This window comes from Lipotes vexillifer, unplaced genomic scaffold, assembly GCF_000442215.2.
Source record: "Lipotes vexillifer unplaced genomic scaffold, Lipotes_vexillifer_v1.1 scaffold6, whole genome shotgun sequence".
Lineage (NCBI taxonomy): Eukaryota > Metazoa > Chordata > Mammalia > Artiodactyla > Lipotidae > Lipotes > Lipotes vexillifer.
The window spans coordinates 2,379,607-2,403,142 of NW_006799037.1; the positions used below are offsets into that span (position 1 = coordinate 2,379,607).

The following is a 23,536-nucleotide window of genomic DNA, read 5'->3' on the forward strand; positions in this document are numbered from 1 at the left end:
GAAAGAGTCCATTTATATAACCTAAGAATGAAATAATGCTTTTTATTATTAATAATCAGTCCAGATATCTTACAGATTTGTATTACTTGTAAGTCATATGCACTTCTCCCTCAAGTGCACCTGCTGCTATGCTAAGTAGTAGGATAGATAGAGAAATCAGATTTGACCCCTCCCCTCACAGTCTGTTGGGGAAGCCATACAGGTAAATAAACAGTTATAGAACAGAGTAGGACAGGGTGTTGTGAGCACAACTCAGGTGGAGCATGCTGGTTAGGAATTGAAGCAGTTTATAAGTATATAACAATGTAAAGTAAATATATAAACATATATACATAGTATTCTTAAAGATGAAAGGCACTAGAAATCAAAGCTGGAACCTTAGTCCAGAGTGAACGATAGGTAGCTACTTGATCTCTTCTTAGAATTGTACAAGTGCAGATAGCATGGAATCTATTCCTCTTTTCCACAACTGACCAAGGTTCACTGTGCATTTGTTGGTCCTTTCATCACCTTCATTAGCAATATAGTTTATCCACAGTGTTTACCATTTCTTAAGATAATTTTGTTAATTCTTGGGAAATTGAAAAAGTATTTCAAAAAGCTTCAGTGAACGCCTTTGGCATGTATTGAGAAAAGATTTAAGTTTTTTTGAGATAACCAAGTCTTTCAGTATTAAGTGGGAGTAAATAAGTTTAATTATTAAGCAATGTGTTTACCACATTTTACTAAAATAATGAGGTATAATAAAATGATGAGGCTGATTTGTGTGCTATGTGTACCTCATAAACTGGGCCTGAAGTCTACTTCAAAGGAGAAGTTCCGAAAATGTTCTCAACGGTGGTAGCCATTTCCAATTAGGTATATAAAACTAAGTACTTAAATAGTTCACTTGACTTTTGAATGCATGTAAGTTTCTCCTTTCCTTCTCCCCCTCTCTCGGTTCTCCCCTACCTCCATCTCTGAGTTCTCTTCTTACTTTAATAGTCACTCTTTGCATAGCGTGCTGATCTGTGGGATTTCATACTTCATGGGTGTGTTAAAACAGTGGAAGTCACTTTGAGTTTGTATACAGTGAATTTATCTCATGTTGTTAATTCTTGGTAGGAATTGGTTTATGGGGCCTGATGACTGGGATAACTGGTTCGGTACTGTCTTCATTTGTTGGGTATATATGATGTTTAAAGTGAATATGTTTATACTTTTCCATTTTAATACACAACTTTTAGATTTGGTGAACAAAGATTATTTTTGTCAAAAAATACTTTATTAAACATAACCCTCTTAAAGTTTTATTAAATGCTATGTAATATCCATGTGTATCTCTGGACGTATAGCAATATGTCCAAAGATCCTGACTTTTTCTGAGAAATAAGGTTTACATAGTGCACATATTAGCAAAGAGGTCTTTCTTAGGTGCTGTTGAAAAAATTGAAATTTCCAACTGTAACCTTAACGTCTCAATTTTTACTGTGTAGTAAATTCTTATTAAGTTTTCTTTTCATTAATTTTTTGATGTAAATGCTGATTTATGTATATTTGTGTGTGCTTTTTTTAAAGGATATGTGGGATTAGTAAACCAAGCAATGACTTGCTATTTGAATAGCCTTTTGCAAACACTTTTTATGACTCCTGAATTTAGGAATGCATTATATAAGTGAGTATTCAAAAAAATTCTATAAATAAAATTGATTTAAGAATGAAAATATAGTTTTCAACTAATTAAGTCTGTCTACCTTCTTGCACTTATTTGTTAAGTTTGGGGCATCTCTCACTTCTTAAAACATACCTTGAATAGTAAATAAGAAAAGGATCTTATGAGAGACAGCATATGAAAAATTTGTGGGGAGAGAGAATCAGAAGTGCATAGACAGCAAAAGGATAAAATTGATAAGATTTATGTTAAAGATAAATTATTGTATTTAAGCTTCCTCACTTTTAGCTTTAATGCCTTTGTGAAGAAATAAGTTATCTGCTTTTGGAGATCATCTGGATGTGTAAACCATATTCTTTTTTTCCTCCACCTCTCAATTTAAGAAACAAAGTTGTCTTTAAACTTGCAGATTTTGTTTTTTAATTAAAATACAATGCAGCTGTTCCGGTGTTGTGCGTGTGTGCGTGTGTGTGAGAGAGAGAGAGAATGTATTTTTTAAAGAATGTATATATATCAGATACTTTAAAATGCTCTATGGAGGAAGTCCATATTTAAATAAACCCTAAGGTCAGACATTTATTTTTATGAGTATCCTATTATAATACATTTAATACACTCTCATTTTGTGTATTTCTTTACAGTATACATAACTTATTTTTTAAGACATTTTAAAGTACAAATAAACTGATTTTTTTCTCCGTGTTACTTTTGAGTAACATCTTTGTAATTACTGTAAATATGTATTTAAACTATTTTTGGAACTTTTGATATTACAAACAACATTATATTACCATTGCATTCATATTTAAGCTCATCATCTGAATTTACTTGTAAAAATTGGCCTGTTTTTCATTCAGGAAGTATTTGTTACCTAGTGTTTATATGCTAGGCATTTGGTAGAGAGAGATGAAGAATAAGATCTTTGTTTTTAAGTAATTTACAGATCTCTTCACAGTAGCAATATATGTATGTATAAAATAGTTTAAATAACATTTAAGGATGGCTAAATACCATGAGAGTTTAGAGAGAATGGAGATTAGTGAAACTTGGAGAAGTGGCTTAGAAGAGCAAGTAGAACTTGAGGTAGGTCCTGAAGATAGGTATGGTTTGGCCAGGTAGAGACGAAAAAGAGGGCCTTGTAGACAGGAGGACTTTCAAGAGCAAAACTGAGTAATAGTAAGTGCTACCTAAATGTTTGTTATTGTTAGTTTGTATCAGGTACTGTTCTGAGCACTTTACATATAGACTCATTTAATTCTCATGGTAACTGTATGAATTATTGAATACATGCTGTTATCCACATTTTACAAAGGAGGTAACTGAAGACACAGAGAGGTTAAATAGTTTGCCAGAGGCCACACTGCTAGAAGTAGCAACCCACTAGATGCCAGAATTTCCATTACCCTATTCGACCTGTATTGTAGTTGATGCCACTAAGTGCGATATATTGCAGGGGCCTCCAGGAGATCTGCTTAAGTGGCGTTTTTGTCAGAAGAAGATGGAAGATGAGGTTAATAGATGAAATCTAGAGCTTGTCCTCAAAACTAGAACAAACTCAGTAGTCCATGATAATGTGCCTTCTCTGGGGAGTGTTGCTTAGGAACAGGGATCCCAGGAGCTTAACCATGAGTTCCACCCTGGAAGAGGTCCGTAAACATATAGCTCTGTGGAGAAGAGTAAGAGCATAGCCAGATTGATTGATTCAGCAAACATACGTTGCACACTTATTGTGTGCCAAGCACTCTTTTAGGCACAGAAATTACAGTGGTGAATTAGACAGAGTCCCTCCCTTAGACCTTCTCTAGGTCAGCCAATAGAATGAGCTCATTTTACAGTCATGTATGCCATGAAGAAAATCACGGCAGTATGGAAAGAATAACTGTCAAGACGTAGGGTGAGTAGTTAGGGAGGACCCCTTTGAGGAAATACTATAGAATAAACTTGACAGGAGTCAGTCCTGTGAAGATACAGGAGAAGAACATTCAAGGCAGAAGAAACCGTAAGTGCAAAAGCCTTTGAGGAACAAAAGTCCATTGTGACTGGAGCCCAGTGAGTGGAGGGGGAGTGAGAGAGAAGATTAAAGAGGATGCCTTAGAGATTGTGAAAAGAGAATGAAGCTTTTTGCAGGTGGGGAAACAAAGCCCAAGAGCCTGATGGTGTTTCACAATGTAGAACTAAGGAAGGAATGGCTCCTTTAAGAAGCTGGACCTCGCTGGGCTACAGACAGGGTAGCACTAGCATGAAGGATAGAGTTCTATTTGTTTATTTTCTTCACTTGCTACATAACAGCCGGAGAGAACCTACCACTTTAGGTGTGTAGGCATGAATTATGGAAAATTTCAAAATATTAAAAAATAGTGAAATAGTATAATGAATCCATCCCTCTGTACCCATCACCCAGCTTTGGATATTATCAACTCATTATCAATCTTTTTTGTCTATAATCCTCCATTCTGATTATTTGGAAGCACATACCCAATTATGTCATCTGTAAATTATATCTCAGGCCACTGCTAAGATTTCCCTGATTGCTTCATAATATCTTTTTTAAACATTCTATTCAAATCACGATCTAAACAAGATCTGTGCATTGAAATTGATTGATAAGACTCTTAACCTAGAAATGCAAACCAAAACTACAATGAGGTATCACCTCACACCGGTCAGAATGGCCATCATCAAAAAAAATCTACAAACAATAAATACTGCAGAGGGTATGGAGAAAAGGGAACCCTCTTGCACTGTTGGTGGGAATGTAAATTGATACAGCCACTATGGAGAACAGTATGGAGGTTCCTTAAAAAACTAAAAATAGAACTACCATACGGCCCAGCAATCCCACTACTGGGCATATACCCTGAGAAAACCACAATTCAAAGAGTCATGTACCACAATGTTCATTGCAGCACTGTTTACAATAACCAGGACATGGAAGTAACCTAAGTGTCTGTCGACAGATGAATGGATAAAGATGTGGCACATATATACAATGGAATAGTACTCAGCCATAAAAAGAAACGAAATTGAGTTATTTGTAGTGAGGTGGATGGACCTAGAGTCTGTCATACAGAGTGAAGTAAGTCAGAAAGAGAAAAACAAATACCATATGCTAACATATATATGGAATCTAAAAAAAAAAGAAAATGGTTCTGAAGAATCTAGGGGCAGGACAGGAATAAAGATGCAGACGTAGAGAATGGACTTGAGGACACAGGGAGGGGGAAGGGTAAGCTGGGACGAAGTGAGAGAGTGGCATGGACATATAATATGCACTACCAAATGTAAAATAGATAGCTAGTGGGAAGCAGCCACATAGTACAGGGAGATCAGCTCAGTGCTTTGTGACCACCTAGAGTGGTGGGATAGGGAGGGTGGGAGGGAGACGCAAGAGGGAGGGGATATGGGGATATATGTATACGTATAGCTGACTCACTTTGTTATATGGCAGAAAGTAACAACATTGTAAAGCAATTATACTCCAATAAAGATGTTAAAAAAAAAAAGAAGACTCAACCTATTGACTTTTAATCCCCTTTGATCTTTTTTCCACATTGCAATTTATTCCTTGAAAAAAAAAATATATATATATATCAAAAACTGATGGCATTTGTCCTATAGTTTTTCACAGTTTGGATTTTGATGGTTGAGTGTCATTTAATATTCTGTTCCCTGTATTTTTGTGAGTTAATAATTAGGACAAGAATCTTGACCAGATTCAAGTTCATAAATTACTTTCAAATGACCTTTGCCTTTTATTCATGTTGCCTTCTTATGCCTTTTCTTGTGAAAGTCTAAATTTTTTCTAAATTTATGAATTAGAGAAAGACTAATGTTTCATTAGATATTAATAGCTTCAGTTAATATCCAAAGCCCTCAGAATTAACATCTTAACATTTGTTATGATAATATTAATTATGCTTTAAAGAATAAAGATATTTTGTAGATAATTTTCAAACATTTCATTTCAATAGGTGGGAATTTGAAGAATCTGAAGAAGATCCAGTGACGAGTATACCATACCAACTTCAAAGGCTTTTTGTTTTGTTACAAACCAGCAAAAAGAGAGCAATTGAAACCACAGATGTTACAAGGAGCTTTGGATGGGATAGTAGTGAGGGTACTAATTCTCTTATAATGATAAGTATTTGTAATAGTCAAAGGAATTCTGAGACCGTATTATAAACAAATGACACATATTAACATCTTAATTAACTTTACCTTAAACCTTTTGATTGCTTTTTGCTGGCATTTAAAAATAACTTATTTTTAAAATTTAAGCTCTGAGGCATAAATTTTTGATCAATTAAAATTTTCTTGTAAAGTAAGTTTGGTTATACTCTATTTTTATGTACTTAAGCTAAAATTTTAAAAGGGTGTTGGCTTAGATTTTTATTATCTTATTTCTTGACTCTACAGTGAAAAATAACAAAAATAGCAAATATTGTAGCACCATAGAGCATATGCTATTTATAAAGTGATGAGCTCTTGTGATTCTTTTCCTTGTGATTGCCTTTTTATGACTATAATGTATGTTTTGTGTTCTTTTTAAATTTAGCATTACTTTATGTAGACTTTTCCATATTTCTGACAATTTGCTTTTAAACAACAAATTAATGCTACATTACACTAAGTTAATAGCTCTTTTTAATTAAATTTTATCTTAAAATAGCTTGGCAGCAGCATGATGTACAAGAACTGTGCAGAGTCATGTTTGATGCTTTGGAACAGAAATGGAAACAAACAGAACAGGTAATTTATCTCTCAGGTTGAGGGGAGTGTTTTCTAATAACTTATTCATTACCTTACAGTGACTTTATTCTATTGGAATGTTTTAAAACTTGGGCATTAGTCCAGTTGTCAAAGTACTGACAGTTTCCGTGTCTTTAAAATAAGTTGGGCCCTGTGATCTAGATGATCTCTTTTTAGCTAAGAACTAGGTAATTCATACGTGTGTGTGTGTTTTGGGGATGATTTTTGGACAGTATTTTCAGATATTTGCTAAGTAAATTAGATGGCTTATCTGTAACACATTATAAAGTATACATTGTAAAGTATATTCATCTAGCATTACCTTCTTTTTGACCAGTCAGGTATAGTCATGCTTTTGACACTTAGGATCCTTGTTAATCTGACCCTATTCTTCTTATCCAGTGGAAGGAGGAACAGGTTAGAAGTGGGAGAATATTAGATATATCATTGGGGTGAGACATAAGGCTGAACTGGATGGGGCTCAGGACTCAGTACAGAGGAGGGTTTATGCTAGGTGTAGTGATAGAAGATCACTAGGGGTAAAAAAGGGGAAGAATCTGGAAGGTAGCCTGGAGGATCTGCTGTCTGATTGGAACTATTATGATGGCTTGGACTAAAGTTTTTCAAACTAGATTGTGATCCATTCACTTATGAAATCAATTTAGTGAATCAACACCAGCACTGTAAAAAAAACGAATAAAATTGAAAAGTATAAGAGAAGCATCACATAAGTTTAAGGGTAAGTATTGTTTTATGCAACTTTTGTTACAGTATATGTATTGGGTTGCGGTGTAAATTATTTTCTTACTGTGGGTTGCTATCAAAACTGCTTGAAAAACACTGGATTGAAACACTTATAAATGCTCTCTCAGGTAGAGAAGACATAATCAAATATAACTGGGGCAGGTGAATGAAGAAAGCTTCATTAAATAAATAGTATTAGAGTAGACAGTTATAGTGGATCCTAATTTGAAGGCTTATGAATTCTAGATACTTGAAGAGGTATAAATTTATGAAAGAGGTAAACTGTAATATGCTTTCCCTCTTATCTGTTCTTAAGAGATATTGGAAAAAATTTTGAGTTCATTTAGTGATCTAGTTTCTCTTTTTCTATAGGATTGTATTTTCATAACTTTATGTAGATGGTATTGGGGGTGTTTCTTTTTCATAGGTCTGAAGGTACCCTTCCTCCTCGTTACATCCCAATGTGGGTCAACACTTCTATTAAGACCAGCTAGGGCATTCCTTCTGAGTTCCCAAGTTTGGGTACAAGAATCTTGAGGCAAGACATTCACATGGAGGGTCCTTACTTAAGGAGTTACCTGCCTCTTTTGAGCCAGAATAGCCCCAGTTGGCTAAGTTTGGGGAGTAGGTGAGAGGTCCATTCTTTTAGGTGAGGATATTTTGAGGGAGATGGAGTTTAAGATTTTTTTTTCAATTTCTGTACATTAAAAAAATTACAGTATATTTTTTCTTAAAATTGTTTTATGTATATTACTGAAAGTTAAAAAGTTTTATTTGTACCTTGAGATAGAGGATATGATTTTAGAAATCAGGATATTGCAAAAGTGGTGGTAATATATGTAAAGCTATAAAAGTAGGCAGTTGTTTAGCTGTGTGATTATCAGTATGCCTAAAATAATGTTATGATGTATTCTCATCCTAATGAAAAGATAATACGGGGCTTAGTGGTGAAATCAGTTATCAACTTATCAACAAAACACATTTTAATAGTGGGATTTTTAGTAATGTGAGAATTGAAATAATTTTTGCACCTTCTTAATTTATTTTGTTTTTGTTAAACCTTTATTTTTTTCTGTAGAATTTTAGATTAGATAAATCTTAAAGCTTTCTAAAACTTAAACAGTAAGAATCAATATCCTTTTGAAAATCATTCTAAAAGGCATAAAATATTGGTAAATTACTTTAAAGGAGCGCTTTAAAAAATATAAATGTTCTTATTTTTTAGGCTGATCTTATAAATGAACTGTATCAAGGCAAGCTGAAGGACTACGTGAGATGTCTGGAATGTGGTTATGAGGGTTGGAGAATCGACACATATCTTGATATTCCATTGGTCATCCGACCTTATGGGTCCAGCCAAGCATTTGCTAGTGTGGTGTGTACCTTTCAGCTGACTGCTTGTGTATCCATACACAGAATACATAATAGCACAGTGGTATAATATATCCTAAGGTAAGTATCATCCTAGATACACCTTCTTGGGTTGTTAGACATTCCTGCATTTAAACTAGCAAGATCTAGAAGATTTTTGACCCTTCAGTGAGTCCTAATAGTGCATGTATAAGAGGGGAAGTATATGCAAATATACTGCCTCATGGCTCAATCTTTTATTCTTTCTTAGAGATGACTAGATTATTTCACTTTCTTTTTTTTTTTAAAGCTCTAAACAATCTATTTTATGAATGGTACTTTTTTTTTTTTTGGCCTTGCCGTGTGGCTTATGGGATCTTGGTTTCCCGACCAGGGGTTGAACCTGGGCCCTTGGCAGTGAGAGCATGGAGTCCTAACCACTGGACCGCCAGGGAATTCCCTGTAAGTCTACTTCTATGATTTTTTTTGTTTTGAGGGTATTGTTTTGTTCCATTGGAAAAATAACCTCTGGTTTTTATGACAAACAGAGGCCACATTTTTTAAAGAAGCCTCCCTATTCTAAAATTTAATTTTAAAATGACCCAGGTATTATATAAACACAGATAATTTGAAGACTCAGAACTATATATAATTAACTTAGTTACTTATATATTGAGTATCAAATTGGGCGATTAAGATTTTCTCATTCCTCCTTTTGTTATCTATTTTTAACTGCGTTTTGATAACTTTATTATTGCATTTTATTCTTATGTTTGCCTATTGAATTGCTTATACAAAGGGAGAGTCTTGGAAGGAGTTAAGTTGACATTTAAAATTAGAGTTCAGAAACATTTATTTGAACCTGTTATGAGCCAGGGGAAACTTTCAAAGCTAACTAAGATACCTGAAAAAGTCGAATTTCATCATGATGTTGCTTTGGATCTTTCTTATGCTGCAGTCAAGCCGATGGTGGCTGCAGCTAAAATCAGTGTTCTTAAATCTAGTCCATACTTTAGCCTCTAAAATAGTGCTACAAGTATGGTTTAGTACTCTGGCCTCTAGGACAATTGATGCCTTTTCTTTTTTTCTCCTATTTTTATATGACTTAAGGAAATAATCAGCAAGAAGTTATGGAATCAGTCAGTGGGAATCCAAAGGAAAAGACATTTTCTGGATAGTGGAAGATCAGGCCTCCTTTGCTCCACTGTTTTTCAGTCAGCTTCCTGAATAGATTTGAAAAATTTTGTTAAGTGCTTAATAGTACCCTTTGTAAACTGCCGCTCTGGGTATATGAGATTGGCATTGCTTTGAGTGGCTAGTTGTATTTTTCATTTTTGTTTTGTTTTTACTTTATTTATTTTGACAGTTTAAGGTAGAAATGACATACTGAAAAATCATTAACATATGTGTTTCAGTGACTTATCTCCTAGCTTATTTTAAAATATTGGCATTTCTTTAACAAAATATACTAGGGAAATAGTAGTCCCAAGTGATGTACACTATTTTTTCTACTTTACTTATGAAAGTATTTTTTATGTAAGATTTTTCACATATATGTTCAGTTTAGTTTTTCCTTTTTTTACATATTTATTGAATGTTGAGAAAGCTAGTTTTATTTGTGTTATGTTGGAATCAAATCAGCAAATATAATTGCATAGCTAAATCTATATGTTGTAATTTATTCACCTGCTGAATCGTCACCACTCTCTTCAGTACATTATAGACATAGCAGTGGAATGATTTGGAGGACATTTTTGGAGAAGTGAAAAAAGTCACATTTCTAAATGAAATTCTCCAAATTCTCTCCTGCACTGATACATGGATGGTGGTGGTGGTGGTGGTGGAGATTATTCAGTGGGAATTGGAAGTTACAGCTATGAAGCAGTATGTGAGCAGGTTTATAACACACATGCGCTAATAGGGCTTGCAGAAGGGAACCTAAACCTTCCTAGACTTTGCTGGAATCTCTTGAGGGAAATTACAGCAGGTGAAACTACCCAAGATAGGGGTTCTAAGGAGGATACTACCTTCAGAGAACTTTAGTTAGAGGTAAGTGGTTTCCCTTTATTTTCTGAATTCAAACTTATAACCTACACTTGTTAAACTGCAGAAATCATCATACAGCATCTAAATTTAGTGTTATATCACTGCTTGCCATTGTGTATTTTGTTAGTTCTATGTGTTTTAAAAAGAATTTGGTATAAATGTGGATTGTAAATGTCTAGTTAAAAGAAGCATTATAAAATCTCATTCAAACTCTTATAATATTTGGCCTTAATTTGAGTTGAACTCTTTTAAAATTTATTTTTCTACTTTTATTAAGGGTGTCTGGTATGTTTGCCGTATTGGCTGTGTATACATATACACATAAACATACTTGAATACATGCACACATATATACACACATGTACTTACGTACACATACAATATTGATGGTTATATTTTCTGCTTATTATATATTCTGTTTAGTGAGCCATAATACTATAGTTATGTGTGTTCCATGAGGTTAACATCTGGTGTTTAATTTCAGATAATTAAGTGTGAAGTTCTGTTAAAAATGAAAGTTGTTTTTTTTAAACTTCATCTGACACATCCAATTTCTATAGTTGTTCTATCTCCATGTTTAAATAAACTTGAGAATAATATTTAAGGTTAAATTAGAATGGAGTTGCCACTTAGTTAATTTATCATTATAACATCTGTAATCAATTTTCATGGTTATTTTTCACTGTGATTGATAGCAGACTAGTTTTTTAATAAGTGCTAGGAATCACGTATAGTTTTTTAAAAAGCTTTTCATCCTAATATTTTCTTTGTTGAATCATTTCTTAGTTATTATAACTATAATATGTATTAAATTTCTGGTCTTCATTCTACCTGGCCAAGTAGTGAAAAGGGTTCTTCTGCCATTCTGTCTCTCAGATTGAGTTCTGTTCAACACTAGTCTCCAATGAGATTTAATAGATGTTTGGGAGAAGGCTTCTGATTAAATAAATTTGGGAAACTGTAACTGTAATTCTCTTTGGGAAGTTTACAGTGCATATTTAATTTTAAATGCCCTGAGTGTTCCTGTAGTAGAGAAATTTGTTTAACTGGGTTTAACCAATCTTATATTTTCTCTGTGGGACATGTCAGTATTTCAAGAGACACTAGGATTCTAAGGAACATATTTTGTGAAGCTCTGCATTAGATTAAGGTGATTTAAGGAAGTCTCTACTTTGTTACATTAACATTTTTGTCCTTGGGACCTTGGGGGGGGAGTGAGAATACTAAAATATATGTTATAATTTCCTGTTGTTTTACATAGTTTGTTATTAATCCTGAAAGATTATATTAATCTTTTAAAAAACTTGATTCTCAGTGATTAGGTAATTACAACCTTTTATTTTCACTGATTAGAGCTGTCTGCATAAAACCAATCTCTCTGAACTTTATAATCAAAGAAACCTTGAATCTGCTCATTGCCAAGCATATTTGAGAATGTATTATTATAAGAAGATACTCCTAAATACATTCTAATGATACATAAAAATTGGAAATATAATTTTTATTGGTGAATTATGAAAACATTTCATAAATTAAACAAAAATGATATAGCCTCATATGTTTGACATTAACTAGGGAAGCTTTTCTACTTAATAGTAAATTTTATTTATTTAAAAATTTTTTTTAATAGTAAATTTTAAACACTATCTTGTTATAGATACCCTTTGTCGTGTATTTATTGAGTTGCTTATTCTGTGGCAGGCACTGTTCTAGACCATTTATTTTAGGGTAGTTTTATTTTCTTTTGGGATAAGTACATTTTTAAGTATCTGTTTATTATGACAAAATGTCTGAAATTGGATTTAGCTGTATAGTTCCATACAGTGTCTTTGCAGTGTCTTTGGAAAGATCAGATTATGTACTTGTTCCCTAAGTAAACACAATTTAACGATCATTTTAAAGTTTTGAATAGAAAATTGTTAAATTCATAAGTATTTACAAAATCGTAAGTGTTCCAAGTATTTAGTGTACACAAGTTTATATCATAAGTGCTACCCTGATTTAACAGGCAATTTGGGCATTCTTATATGGCTGGCTTAACCACATAACTCATTTGGATGGTAGAGTAGTCCAGATTTGTCCAAATATGTAAGCATCACATAAAGAAAACTCTCTTCCACAGACTCTATCCTCATTTTTCCAGGAATTTGTGTGGTTGGACGTAGTGGGAACCAGTTTAAAAAGTGGGGACTTCTGCTTTCAGGATGATGGAGTAGATGTACATTGCCCTATTCCTCCCGCTAAAACAACTGAAAATCTTGAACATTATATATAAAATAAACATAAGAAGACTGAAAGGTGGAGAAAAGGCATAAAGACTAGGGACCTCAGGATTCAAGGAATGACATGGGGTGAGTTCCCTGGGTTTTCTTTTTGCCTAATATATCCCAAACTTGAAGATGATGGCAGGCTGGAAATAGCAACTAGCACAGACTAGTAAGCCTGCTCTCTCTAGCCAAAAGACTGGGAAAGACAGAAAAGGTAGCCAGTAACTGCTATGCTGTAGCCAAACACTGCAGAAAGACTATGGCCCCAACCCTAACCCATGCCAGCCAAGACTGAGGAGGGAGCCTAGACTTCCACCCTTATGAAGTTGTAACAAGGCTCTCCAACCCCCTGCTGGGTGATTTCAGAGAAGATTGAATAGGGGGGCAGGAGTTTCTTCCCTGCTCAACAGTACTGAACCTCCCCACTGCCATTCTCCCTTTCCCCTGGTTAACTGTCATTAGAGACCATGTGGGGAGCCTGGCCTTACACTCCCACCTAAACAGTAAGGAGGTGCTCCTTTCCCTTCCCACTGGAGTAATGTTAGAGGAGGCCTAGGTGAGAGTCAGGACTTTGACCACTTCCCAGGAGTAAGGGGGCTCTCCCCCTCCTACATGTGGGTTGGTGGAGGCCACAAAGGGAGCAGTAATGAGATCCTCCTGCTCTCACAGCCCAGGTGGTGTCAGCGGAGGCCTACTGAGTAGCCAGAATCCCTACCCTTGCCAGCAGTAGTGAGGAACCCCTCCACACCACCAGTTTCAACATTGGCCAAGTGAAATTGGACTTCTACTCCCACCTGGCAGTAATTGGGCAGGAACCTTTTCCCCAGCTGGAACACTGTCAGAGGAAGCCAGCTAAACTGGAAGATTTAAAATAGGGTCCAGAATATCAGAATACCCCACATGTTAAGGTTTCAATTAAAAAAATCATTCTGTATTCTGAGAACCAGGAAAATTTCATTTTGAATGAAAGAAGAGAATCAAGAGACATAAACACCAAAATAACAGATGTTAGAATTATCTGATAAATATTTTAAAGCAGGCATCATAGAAATACTTCAGTGAGAGTTCCTAAACCCACTTGAAACAAATGAGAAAATTGAGAGTCCTGGGGAAGAAATAGCAGGTATTAAAAAAAAATGAAATGGGAATTTAGAACTGAGAAATGCAAGAACCAAACTCAAAAAGTTAGTGGATAGGCTCAACAGCTGAATGGAAGAGACAGTGTATAATCAGTGAACTTGAAGATAGAACAATAGAAGTTACCCAATCTAAATAACAGAGAATATAGACTGGAGGGGGGATAAAGATCCTCAGGGACCCATGGGACTATAACAAAGGGTCTAACATTTGTGTCACTGGAGTCCTGGAAGGAAAGGAAAAAGAAGGCAGGGCTAGAAAAATGAAGAAATAATGACTGAAGACTTCCCAAATTTGGCAAAAGGCATAAAGCCACAGGTCCAAGAAGCTGAGCAAACAACATAAGCCAAAAGAACTTTATGTCAAGTTCAATTATAGCTAAACTTTTGAAAACTAAAGACCAAAGAAAATATCTTGAAAGCAGTGAGTGAGAAAAGGTACTGTTTCTACAGGAGAAAAGCACTCTGATTTCTCATAAGCAGATTTTTCATCAGAAACTATGGAGGCCTGAAGGCAGTGGCATATTTTTGAAGTGTTGAAAGAAAAGACCTGTCAACTAGAGTTTTATACACAGTGAAAATATTCAGGAATGAAGGGAAAAATCAAGACATTCTTAGATGAGGGAACACTAAGAGAATTTGTCACTAGTAGACCTACCTTAAAAAAATGGCTAATGAAATTTCTCTAAATAGAAAGGGACTGATAAAAGGAAGGTATATTGGAACATTAGGAATGAAGAAGGAACATGGTAAGCAAAAATTTGGGTAAATACAGTAGGCTTTCCTTGTCCTCCTGAGTTTTCTAAATTATGTTTGATAGTTGAACCAAAATTGTAACACTGTTTGATGTGGTTCTAAATGTATGTAGAGGAACTATTTAAGACAATTATATTGTGAATGGGAGAAGGTAAAAAGACATAGAGGTAAGCTTTCTGTACTTCACTTGAACTGGTAAAAGGATGGGACCAACAGACAGATAAGTTTTGTGTATGTAATGTAATACCCAGAGCGACCACTGAAAAAGAGATAAACTCAAAAGCACTATAGATAAATCAAAGTAAAATTAAAAAAAATTTTTTTGGTCATCCACAGGAAGGCAGAAAAAATAAAACAAACCAAAAATTTAAAATAGCATACTTAGTTACATGTGAATGGTCTAATTATACCAAATAAAAGGCAGAGATCAGCATATTAGATTTAAAAAAAGTGACCCAACAGTATGCTAGCTACAAAAACTCCCTACAGTATATTGGTATAGGCAGGTTGATAGTAAAAGGATTGAAAATGTTATACCATGTAAACATTAATCAAGATAAATGAGGAATGGCTATATTAATATCAGGTAAAGTAGACTTAAGCAAAATTCCTAGAGACAGAGAAGGGCATTATCTAATGATAAAAAGGTCAGTCCATCAAGAAGACAGCAATCCTAAATGTGTATATACCAAGTAACAGAGCTGCAAAATACATGAGGCAAAACCTGTCCTACCTGAAAGGAGAAAGTGACAAATCTGCCATTATAGTTGGAGGCTTCAGTGCCCTTCTCAATACTTGATAGGTAGAATCTCTAGACAGAAAATTAGCAAAGATATGGAACTTAACAATACCATCAACCAACAAGATCTAACAGACATTTATAATATGGTCCACTCAACAACAGCAGAGTATAACATTCAAGTGCCTGTGGACTACATACTAGGGTAGACCATATCCTGGGCCATAATACAAACCTCAATTTAAAAGAATTAAAATCATAGAGTATATGTTATTCAGCCACACTGGAATCAAATTGGAAATCAACAGAAAGATAAGTGGAAAATCACCAAACATTTGAAAACTAAACAACACACTTAAATCCATGAGTCAAAGAGAAAGTCTCAAGGGAAATGTTTTTAAAAATACTTTGAATGGAAATGAAAATATAACATGTCAGAAATTTTGAGACACAGCTGAAGCAATACTACTGATAGGGGAATTTAGAACATTAAATGCTGCCCTTTAGCAAAAATTCTTAACATTAGAAAAAAGAGGAATTGTTTTGAATCAATAATCTAAGCTTCCACCTAACCTGGAAAAAAGAGCAAAAGAAACCCAAAGCCAGCAGAAGGAAGGACATAATAAAAAGACAGAAATCTGTGAAATTGAAAACAGAAAATTAATAAATGAGGGCTATTATTTGAAAACATCAATCCGATTGACAAACATTTAGCAAGACTGACGGAAGGGGAAAAAAGATAAGAAAAAATTTTCCAGTATTAAGAATGAAATTAGTACCACTACAAACCTTGTAGATATCAAAACGATAGTAAGGGACAACTCTGCAAACATCAATTTGATAACCCACATGAAATGAGCCAATGCCTTGAAAAGCACAAAGTACAACTCATCTAATATGACTTGAATAGCCCTATAACTGTTAAGATATTAAATTCATAATTTAAAATCTCTTAGAAAGAAAATCTGTAAGTTGGAATGGTTTCACTGGAGACTTGTACCAGGCATCTTAGCACAGTGAACACCAGTTCTACACAACCCCTTCCAAAAAACAGAAAGGAAAGAACCCTTCTCAGTGTATTTTATGAAGCTAGTCTTATCCTCATACTAAACCAGACAAAGACAGTTAAAACTACAACAATAACAACAACAAAAAACAAAACAAGACACCAAAAAACTATGACCAAGCCACTATTCTTTATATATATATATACATATATATATACACATATATATACACACATATATATATATATATATATATATACACATACACACACATATATCTTTATTGGAGTATAATTGATTTACAATGTTGTGTTTTTGCTATACAACAAAGTGAATCATCTGTATGTGTACATATATCCTCATATCCCCTCCCGCTTGCATCTCCCTCCCACCCTCCCTATCCCACCCCTCTAGGTGGTCACAGCACGGAGCTAATCTCCCTGTGCTATGCAGCTGCTTCCCACTAGCTATCTGTTTTACATTTGGTAGTGCCCTATCCCACTAGGTGGTCACAGCACGGAGCTAATCTCCCTGTGCTATGCAGCTGCTTCCCACTAGCTATCTGTTTTACATTTGGTAGTGTATATATGTCAGTGCCACTCATTCACTTTGTCCCAGCTTACCCTTCCCCCTCCCCATGTCCTCACGTCAGTTCTGTACATCTGTGTCTTTATTCCTGTCCTGCCCCTAGATTCTTCAGAACTATTTGTTTTTTTAGATTCCATATATATGTTAGCATATGATATTTATTTTTCTCTTTCTGACTTACTTCACTCTGTATGACAGACTAGGTCCATCCACCTCACTACAAGTAACTCAATTTCGTTTCTTTTTATGGCTGAGTAATAGTCCATTGTATATATGTGCCACATCTTTATCCATTCATCTATCAGTGGACGCTTAGGTTGCTTCCATGTCCTGGCTATTGTAAATAGTGCTGCAGTGAACATTGTAGTACATGACGCTTTTTGAATTATGGTTTTCTCCGGGTATATGCCCAGTAGTGGGATTGCTGGGTTGTATGGTAGTTCTATTCTTAGATTTTTAAGGAACCTCCGTACTGTTCTTCACAGTGGCTGTATCAATTTACATTCCCACCAACAGTGCAAGAGGGTGCCCTTTTCTCCACACCGTCTCCAACATTTGTTGTTTGTGGATTTTCTGATGATGCCCATTCTGACCAGTGTGAGGTGATACCTCATTGTAGTTTTGATGTGCATTTCTGTAATAATTTGTGATGTTGAGCAGCTTTTCATGTGACTCGTGGCCATCTGTATGTCTTCTTTGGACAAATGTCTATTTAGGTCTTCTGCCCATTTTTGGATTCTGTTGTTTGTTTTTTTGATATTGAGCTACATGAGCTATTTATATATTTTGGAGATTAATCCTTTGTTGATTCGTTTGCAAATATTTTCTCACATTCTGAGGGTTGTCTTTTCATCTTGTTTATAGTTTCCTTTGCTGTGCAAAAGTTTTTAAGTTTCATTAGGTCCCATTTGTTTACTTTTGTTTTTGCTTCCATTTCTCTAGGAGGTGGGTCAAAAAAGATCCTGCTGTGATTTACGTCAAAGAGTGTTCTTCCTATGTTTTCCTCTAAGAGTTTTATAGTATCCAGTCTTACATTTAGGTCTTTAATCTATTTTGAGTTTATTTTTGTGTGTGGTGTTAGGGAGTGATCTAATTTCATTCTTTTACATGTAACTGTCCAGTTTTCCCAGCACCACTTACTGAAGACACTGTCTTTTTTCCATTGTATATCCTTGCCTCCTTTGTCATAGATTAGTTGACCATAGGTGTGTGGGTTTATCTCTGGGCTTTCTAGCCTGTTCCATTGATCTATCTTTCTGTTTTTGTGCCAGTACCATATTGTCTTGATTACTGTAGCTTTGTAGTATAGTCCGAATTCAAGGAGTCTGATTCCTCCAGTTCCATTTTTTTCTCTCAAGATTGCTTTAGCTATTCGGGGTCTATTGTGTCTTCATACAAATTTTAAGATTTTTTGTTCTAGTTCTGTAAAAAAAAATGCCATTGGTAATTTGATAGCGATTGCATTGAATCTGTAGATTGCTTTGGGTAGTATAGTCATTTTAACAATATTGATTCTTCCAATCCAAGAACATGGTATATCTCTCCATCTGTTTATGTCATCTTTGATTTCTTTCATCAGTGTCTTATAGTTTTCTGAGTACAGGGCTTTTACCTCCCGTGGTAGGTTTATTCCTAGGTATTTTATTCTTTTTGTTACAGTGGTACATGGGATTGTTTCCTTTATTTCTCTTTCTGATTTTTCATTGTTGGTGTATAGGAATGCCAGCGATTTCTGTGCATTAATTTTGTATCCTGCAACCTTACCAAATTCATTGATTAGCTCTAGTGGTGTTCTGGTGACATCTTTAGGATTCTCTATGTATAGTATCATGTCATCTGCAAACAGTGACGTTTTACTTCTTCTTTTCCAATCTGTATTCCTTTTATTTCCTTTTCTTCTCTGATTGCTGTGGCTAGGACTTCCAAAACTATGTTGAATAATAGTGGTGAGAGTGGACATCCTTGTCTTGTTCCTGATCTTAGAGGAAATGCTTTCAGTTTTGCACCATTGAGAATGATGTTTGCTTTGGGTTTGTCATATATGGCATTTATGATGTTCAGGTAGGTTCCCTCTGTGCCCACTGTCTGGAGAGTTTTTATCATAAATGGGTGTTGAATTTTGTCAAAAGCTTTTTCTGCATCTATTGAGATGATCATCTGGTTTTTATTCTTCAATTTGTTCATATGGTTTATCACACTGATTGATTTGCATATACTGAAGAATCCTTGCATCCCTGTGATAAATCCCACTTGATCATGGTGTATGATCCTTTTAATGTACTGTTGGATTCTGTTTGCTAGTATTTTGTTGAGGTTTTTTGCATCTATATTCATCAGTGATATTGGTCTGTAATTTTCTTTTTTTGTAGTATCTTTGTCTGATTTTGGTATCAGTGTGATGGTGGCCTCATAGAATGAGTCTGGGAGTGTTTCTTCCTTTGCTATATTTTGGAAGAGTTTGAGGGGATGGGTGTTAGCTCTTCTCTAAATATTTGATAGAATTCACCTGTGAAGCCATCTGGTCCTGGACTTTTGTTTGTTGGAAGATTTTTAATCACAGTGTCAATTTCATTCCTTGTGATTCACCTATTCATAGTTTCTGTTTACTCCTGGTTCTTTCTTGGAAGGTTATACCTTTCTAAGAATTTGTCCATTTTATTGGCATAGAGTTGCTTGTAGTAGTCTCTTAGGATGCTTTGTATTTCTGCCGGGTCTGTTGTAACTTCCCCTTTCTCATTTCTAATTTTACTGATTTGAGTCCTCTCCCTCCTTTTCTTGATGAGTGTGGCTAAAGGTTTGTCAATTTTGTTTATCTTCTCATATTACCAGCTTTTATTTTTATTGATCTTTGCTATTGTTTTTTGTTTGTTTCTATTTCATTTATTTCTGCTCTGATCTTTATGATTTCTTTCCTTCTACTGACTTTGGGTTTTGTTTGTTCTTCTTTCTCTAGTTCCATTAGGTGTAAGGTTAGATTGTTTATTTGAGATTTTTCTTGTTTCTTGAGGTAGGATTGTATTGCTATAAATTTCCCTCTTAGAACTGCTTTTGCTGCAACCCATAGATTTTGGATCATCGTGTTTTCATTGTCATTTGTCTCTAGGTATTTTTTGATTTCCTCTTTGATGTTCTTAGTGATTTCTTGGTTATTTAGAAACGTATTGTTTAACCTCCATGTGTTTGTGTTTTCTACCATTTGTTCCCTGTAATTGACTTCTAATCTTAGAGTGTTGTGGTTGGAAAAGATGCTTGATATGATTTCAATTTCTTTTTTCTTTTTTTTTAAATTTTATTTATTTATTTTTTACTTATTTATTTTTGGCTGTGTTGGGCCTTCGTTGCTGTGCACGGGCTTTCTCTAGTTGCGGTGAGTGGGGGCTACTCTTCATTGCAGTGCATGGGCCTCTCACTGCAGTGCCTTCTCTTCTTGTGGAGCATGGGCTCTAGGCGCGCAGGCTTCAGTAGCTGTGGCACGCGGTCTCGGTAGTTGTGGCTCGTGGGCTCTGGAGCGCAGGCTCCGTAGTTGTGGCACACGGGGTTGGTTGCTCTGCGGGATGTGGGATCTTCTGGGACCAGTGCTCGAACCCATGTCCCCTGCATTGGCAGGTGGATTCTTAACCACTGCGCCACCAGAGAAGCCTGATTTCAATTTTCTTAATTTTACCAGGGCTTGATTTGTGACCCAAGATGTGATCTATCCTGGAGAATGTTCCATGTGCACTTGAGAATAAATTGTATAATCTGCTGTTATTGGCTGGACTGTTATGTAAATATCAAATCTGTCTGGTCTATTGTGTCATTTAAAACTTGTGTTTCCTTATTAATTTTCTGTCTGGATGATCTGTCCGTTGGTGTAAGTGAGGTGTTAAAGTCCCCCACTATTATTTTGTTACTGTCGATTTCCTCTTTTAGAGCAGTTAGCAGTTGCCTTATGTATATTGAGGTGCTCCTATGTTGGGTTCATATGTATTTATAATTGTTATATCTTTTTCTTGGACTGATCCTTTGGATCATTATGTAGTGTCTTTCCTTGTCTTTTGTAATATTCTTTATTTTAAAGTCCATTTTATCGTATATGAGGATTGCTACTCCAGCTTTCCTTTGATTTCCATTTCCATGGAATATCTTTTTTCCATCCCCTCACTTTCATTCTGTGTCTCTTGCAGACAGCATATATATGGGTCTTGTTTTTGTATCCATTCAGCGAGCCTATGTCTTCTGGTTGGAGCATTTAATCCATTCACATTTAAGGTAATTATCGATATGTATGTTCCTATGACCATTTTCTTAATTGTTATGGGTTTGTTTTTGTAGGTCCTTTTCTTCTCTTGTGTTTTCCACTTAGAGAAGTTCCTTTAGCATTTGTTGTAGAGCTGGTTTGGTGGTGCTGAATTCTCTTAGCTTTTGCTTGTCTGTAAAGCTTTTGATTTCTCCATCCAATCTGAATGAGATCCTTGCTGGGTAGAGTAATCTTGGTTGTAGGTTCTTCCCTTTCATCACTTTAAATATATCATGCCACTCCCTTCTGGCTTGTAGAGTTTCTGCTGAGAGATCAGCTGTTAAGCTTATGGGAGTTCCCTTGTATGTTATTTGTCATTTTTCCCTTGTTGCTTTCAATAATTTTTCTTTGTCTTTAATTTTTGTCAGTTTGATTACTATGTGTCTCAGCATGTTTCTCCTTGGGTTTATCCTGCCTGGGACTCTGCACTTCCTGGACTTGGGTGGCCAGTTCCTTTCCCATGTTAGGGAAGTTTTCAACTATAATCTCTTCAAATATTTTCTTGGGTCCTTTCTCTCTCTCTTCTCCTTCTGGGACCCCTATAATGCGAATGTTTTTGCATTTAATGTTGTCCCAGGGGTCTCTTAGGCTCTCTTCATTTCTTTTCATTCTTTTTTCTTTATTCTGTTCCGCGGCAGTGAATTCCACCATTCTGTCTTCCAGGTTCACTTATCCATTCTTCTGCCTCAGTTATTGTGCTGTTGATTCCTTCTAGTGTAGTTTTCATTTCAGTTCTTGTATTGTTCATCTCTGTTTGTTCTTTAATTCTTCTAGGTGTTTGTTCTTTAATTTTTCTACGTCTTTGTTAAACATTTCTTGCACCTTCTCGATCTTTGCTTACATTCTTTTTCTGTGGTCCTGCATCATCTTCACTATCATTATTCTCAATTCTTTTTCTGGAAGATTGCCTGTCTCTGCTTCATTTAGTTGTTTTTCTGGGGTTTTATCTTGTTCCTTCATCTGGGATGCCTTTTCATCTTGTCTCTGCCTCTTCATCTTGTCTGCCTTTTCATCTTGTCTCTGCCTTTTCATCTTGTCTGTCTTTCTGTGAATGTGGTTTTCATTCCAGTGGCTGTAGCATTGCAGTTCTTCTTGCTTCTGCTGTCTGCCCTCTGGTGGATGAGGCTATCTAAGAGGCTTGTGCAGGCTTCCTGATGGGAGGTTCTGTTGGTGGGTATAGCTGGGTGTTGTTTTGGTGGGCAGAGCTCAGTAAATCTTTAATTTGCTTGTCTGCTGATGGGTGGGGCCGAGTTCCCTCCCTGTTAGTTGTTTGGCCTGAGGTGACCCAGCACTGGAGCTTACAGGCTTTTTGGTGGGGCTAAGGGTGGACTCTGTGAGGACTTATGCCAAAGATTACTTCCCAGGTAAGTCTGATTCATTCTCCTATGTGGTCACTGTTCCTTCCCCCTGGGTCCTGATGTGCACACTATGTGTGTGCTCTCCAAGTGTGGAGTCTGTTTCCCCCAGTTTTGTCGAAGTCCTGCAGTCAAATCCCCCTAGCCTTCAAAGTCTTATTCTCTGGGAATTCCTCCTCCCATTGCCAGACGCCTAGGTTGGGATGCCTGTAGTGGGGCTCAGAACCTTCATTCCAGTGGGTGGACTTCTGTGGTATAATTGTTCTCTAGTATGTGAGTCACTCACCCGTGGTTATGAGATATGATTTTATTGTGATTGTGCCCTTCCTGCCGTCTCATTGCAGCTTCTCCTTTGTCTTTGATTGTGGGGTATTTTTTTTCTGTGAGTTCCAGTGTCTTCCTGTCGATGAATGTCCAGCAGTTGTTCATGATTCCAGTGCTCTCGCAAGAGGGAGTGAGCACACATCCTTCTCCTCTGCCATCCTGAACCACTCTACCTGCTCCCCCACCTTTTTTACACAACATAATTTTTTTGTATAGAAAATGTGAAGACATTCACCAAAACAAAACCCTAGAACTAATAAGTGAGTTTAATAGGTAGCAGGATATAAGATAAACATACAAAAATCAATTGTATTTCAAAAATACTAACAATGAAATGTGGAAAGTGAGATTAAAAATACAATACCAGGGGGGCTTCCCTGGTGGCGCAGTGGTTGAGAGTCCCGCCTGCCGATGCAGGGGATGCGGGTTCGTGCCCCGGTCTGGGAGGATCCCACATGCCGTGGAGCGGCTGGGCCCGTGAGCCATGGCCGTTGAGCCTGCTCGTCCGGAGCCTGTGCTCCACAATGGGAGAGGCCACAACAGTG

At 35.9% G+C, this 23,536-nt stretch overlaps 1 protein-coding gene across 2 annotated transcripts in view; it reads left to right on the forward strand.

The window, feature by feature from the left end:
* Window positions 1-23,536, forward strand: part of USP47 (ubiquitin specific peptidase 47) — a 121,461-nt gene that overhangs the window by 57,848 nt on the left and 40,077 nt on the right. For both annotated transcript variants that reach the window (XM_007471407.1, XM_007471406.1), the window contains 4 exons: window positions 1,558-1,654; window positions 5,623-5,768; window positions 6,321-6,400; window positions 8,370-8,519. In XM_007471407.1, the coding sequence (XP_007471469.1) occupies window positions 1,558-1,654; window positions 5,623-5,768; window positions 6,321-6,400; window positions 8,370-8,519 (473 nt within the window). The remainder of the gene's footprint in view (window positions 1-1,557; window positions 1,655-5,622; window positions 5,769-6,320; window positions 6,401-8,369; window positions 8,520-23,536) is intronic.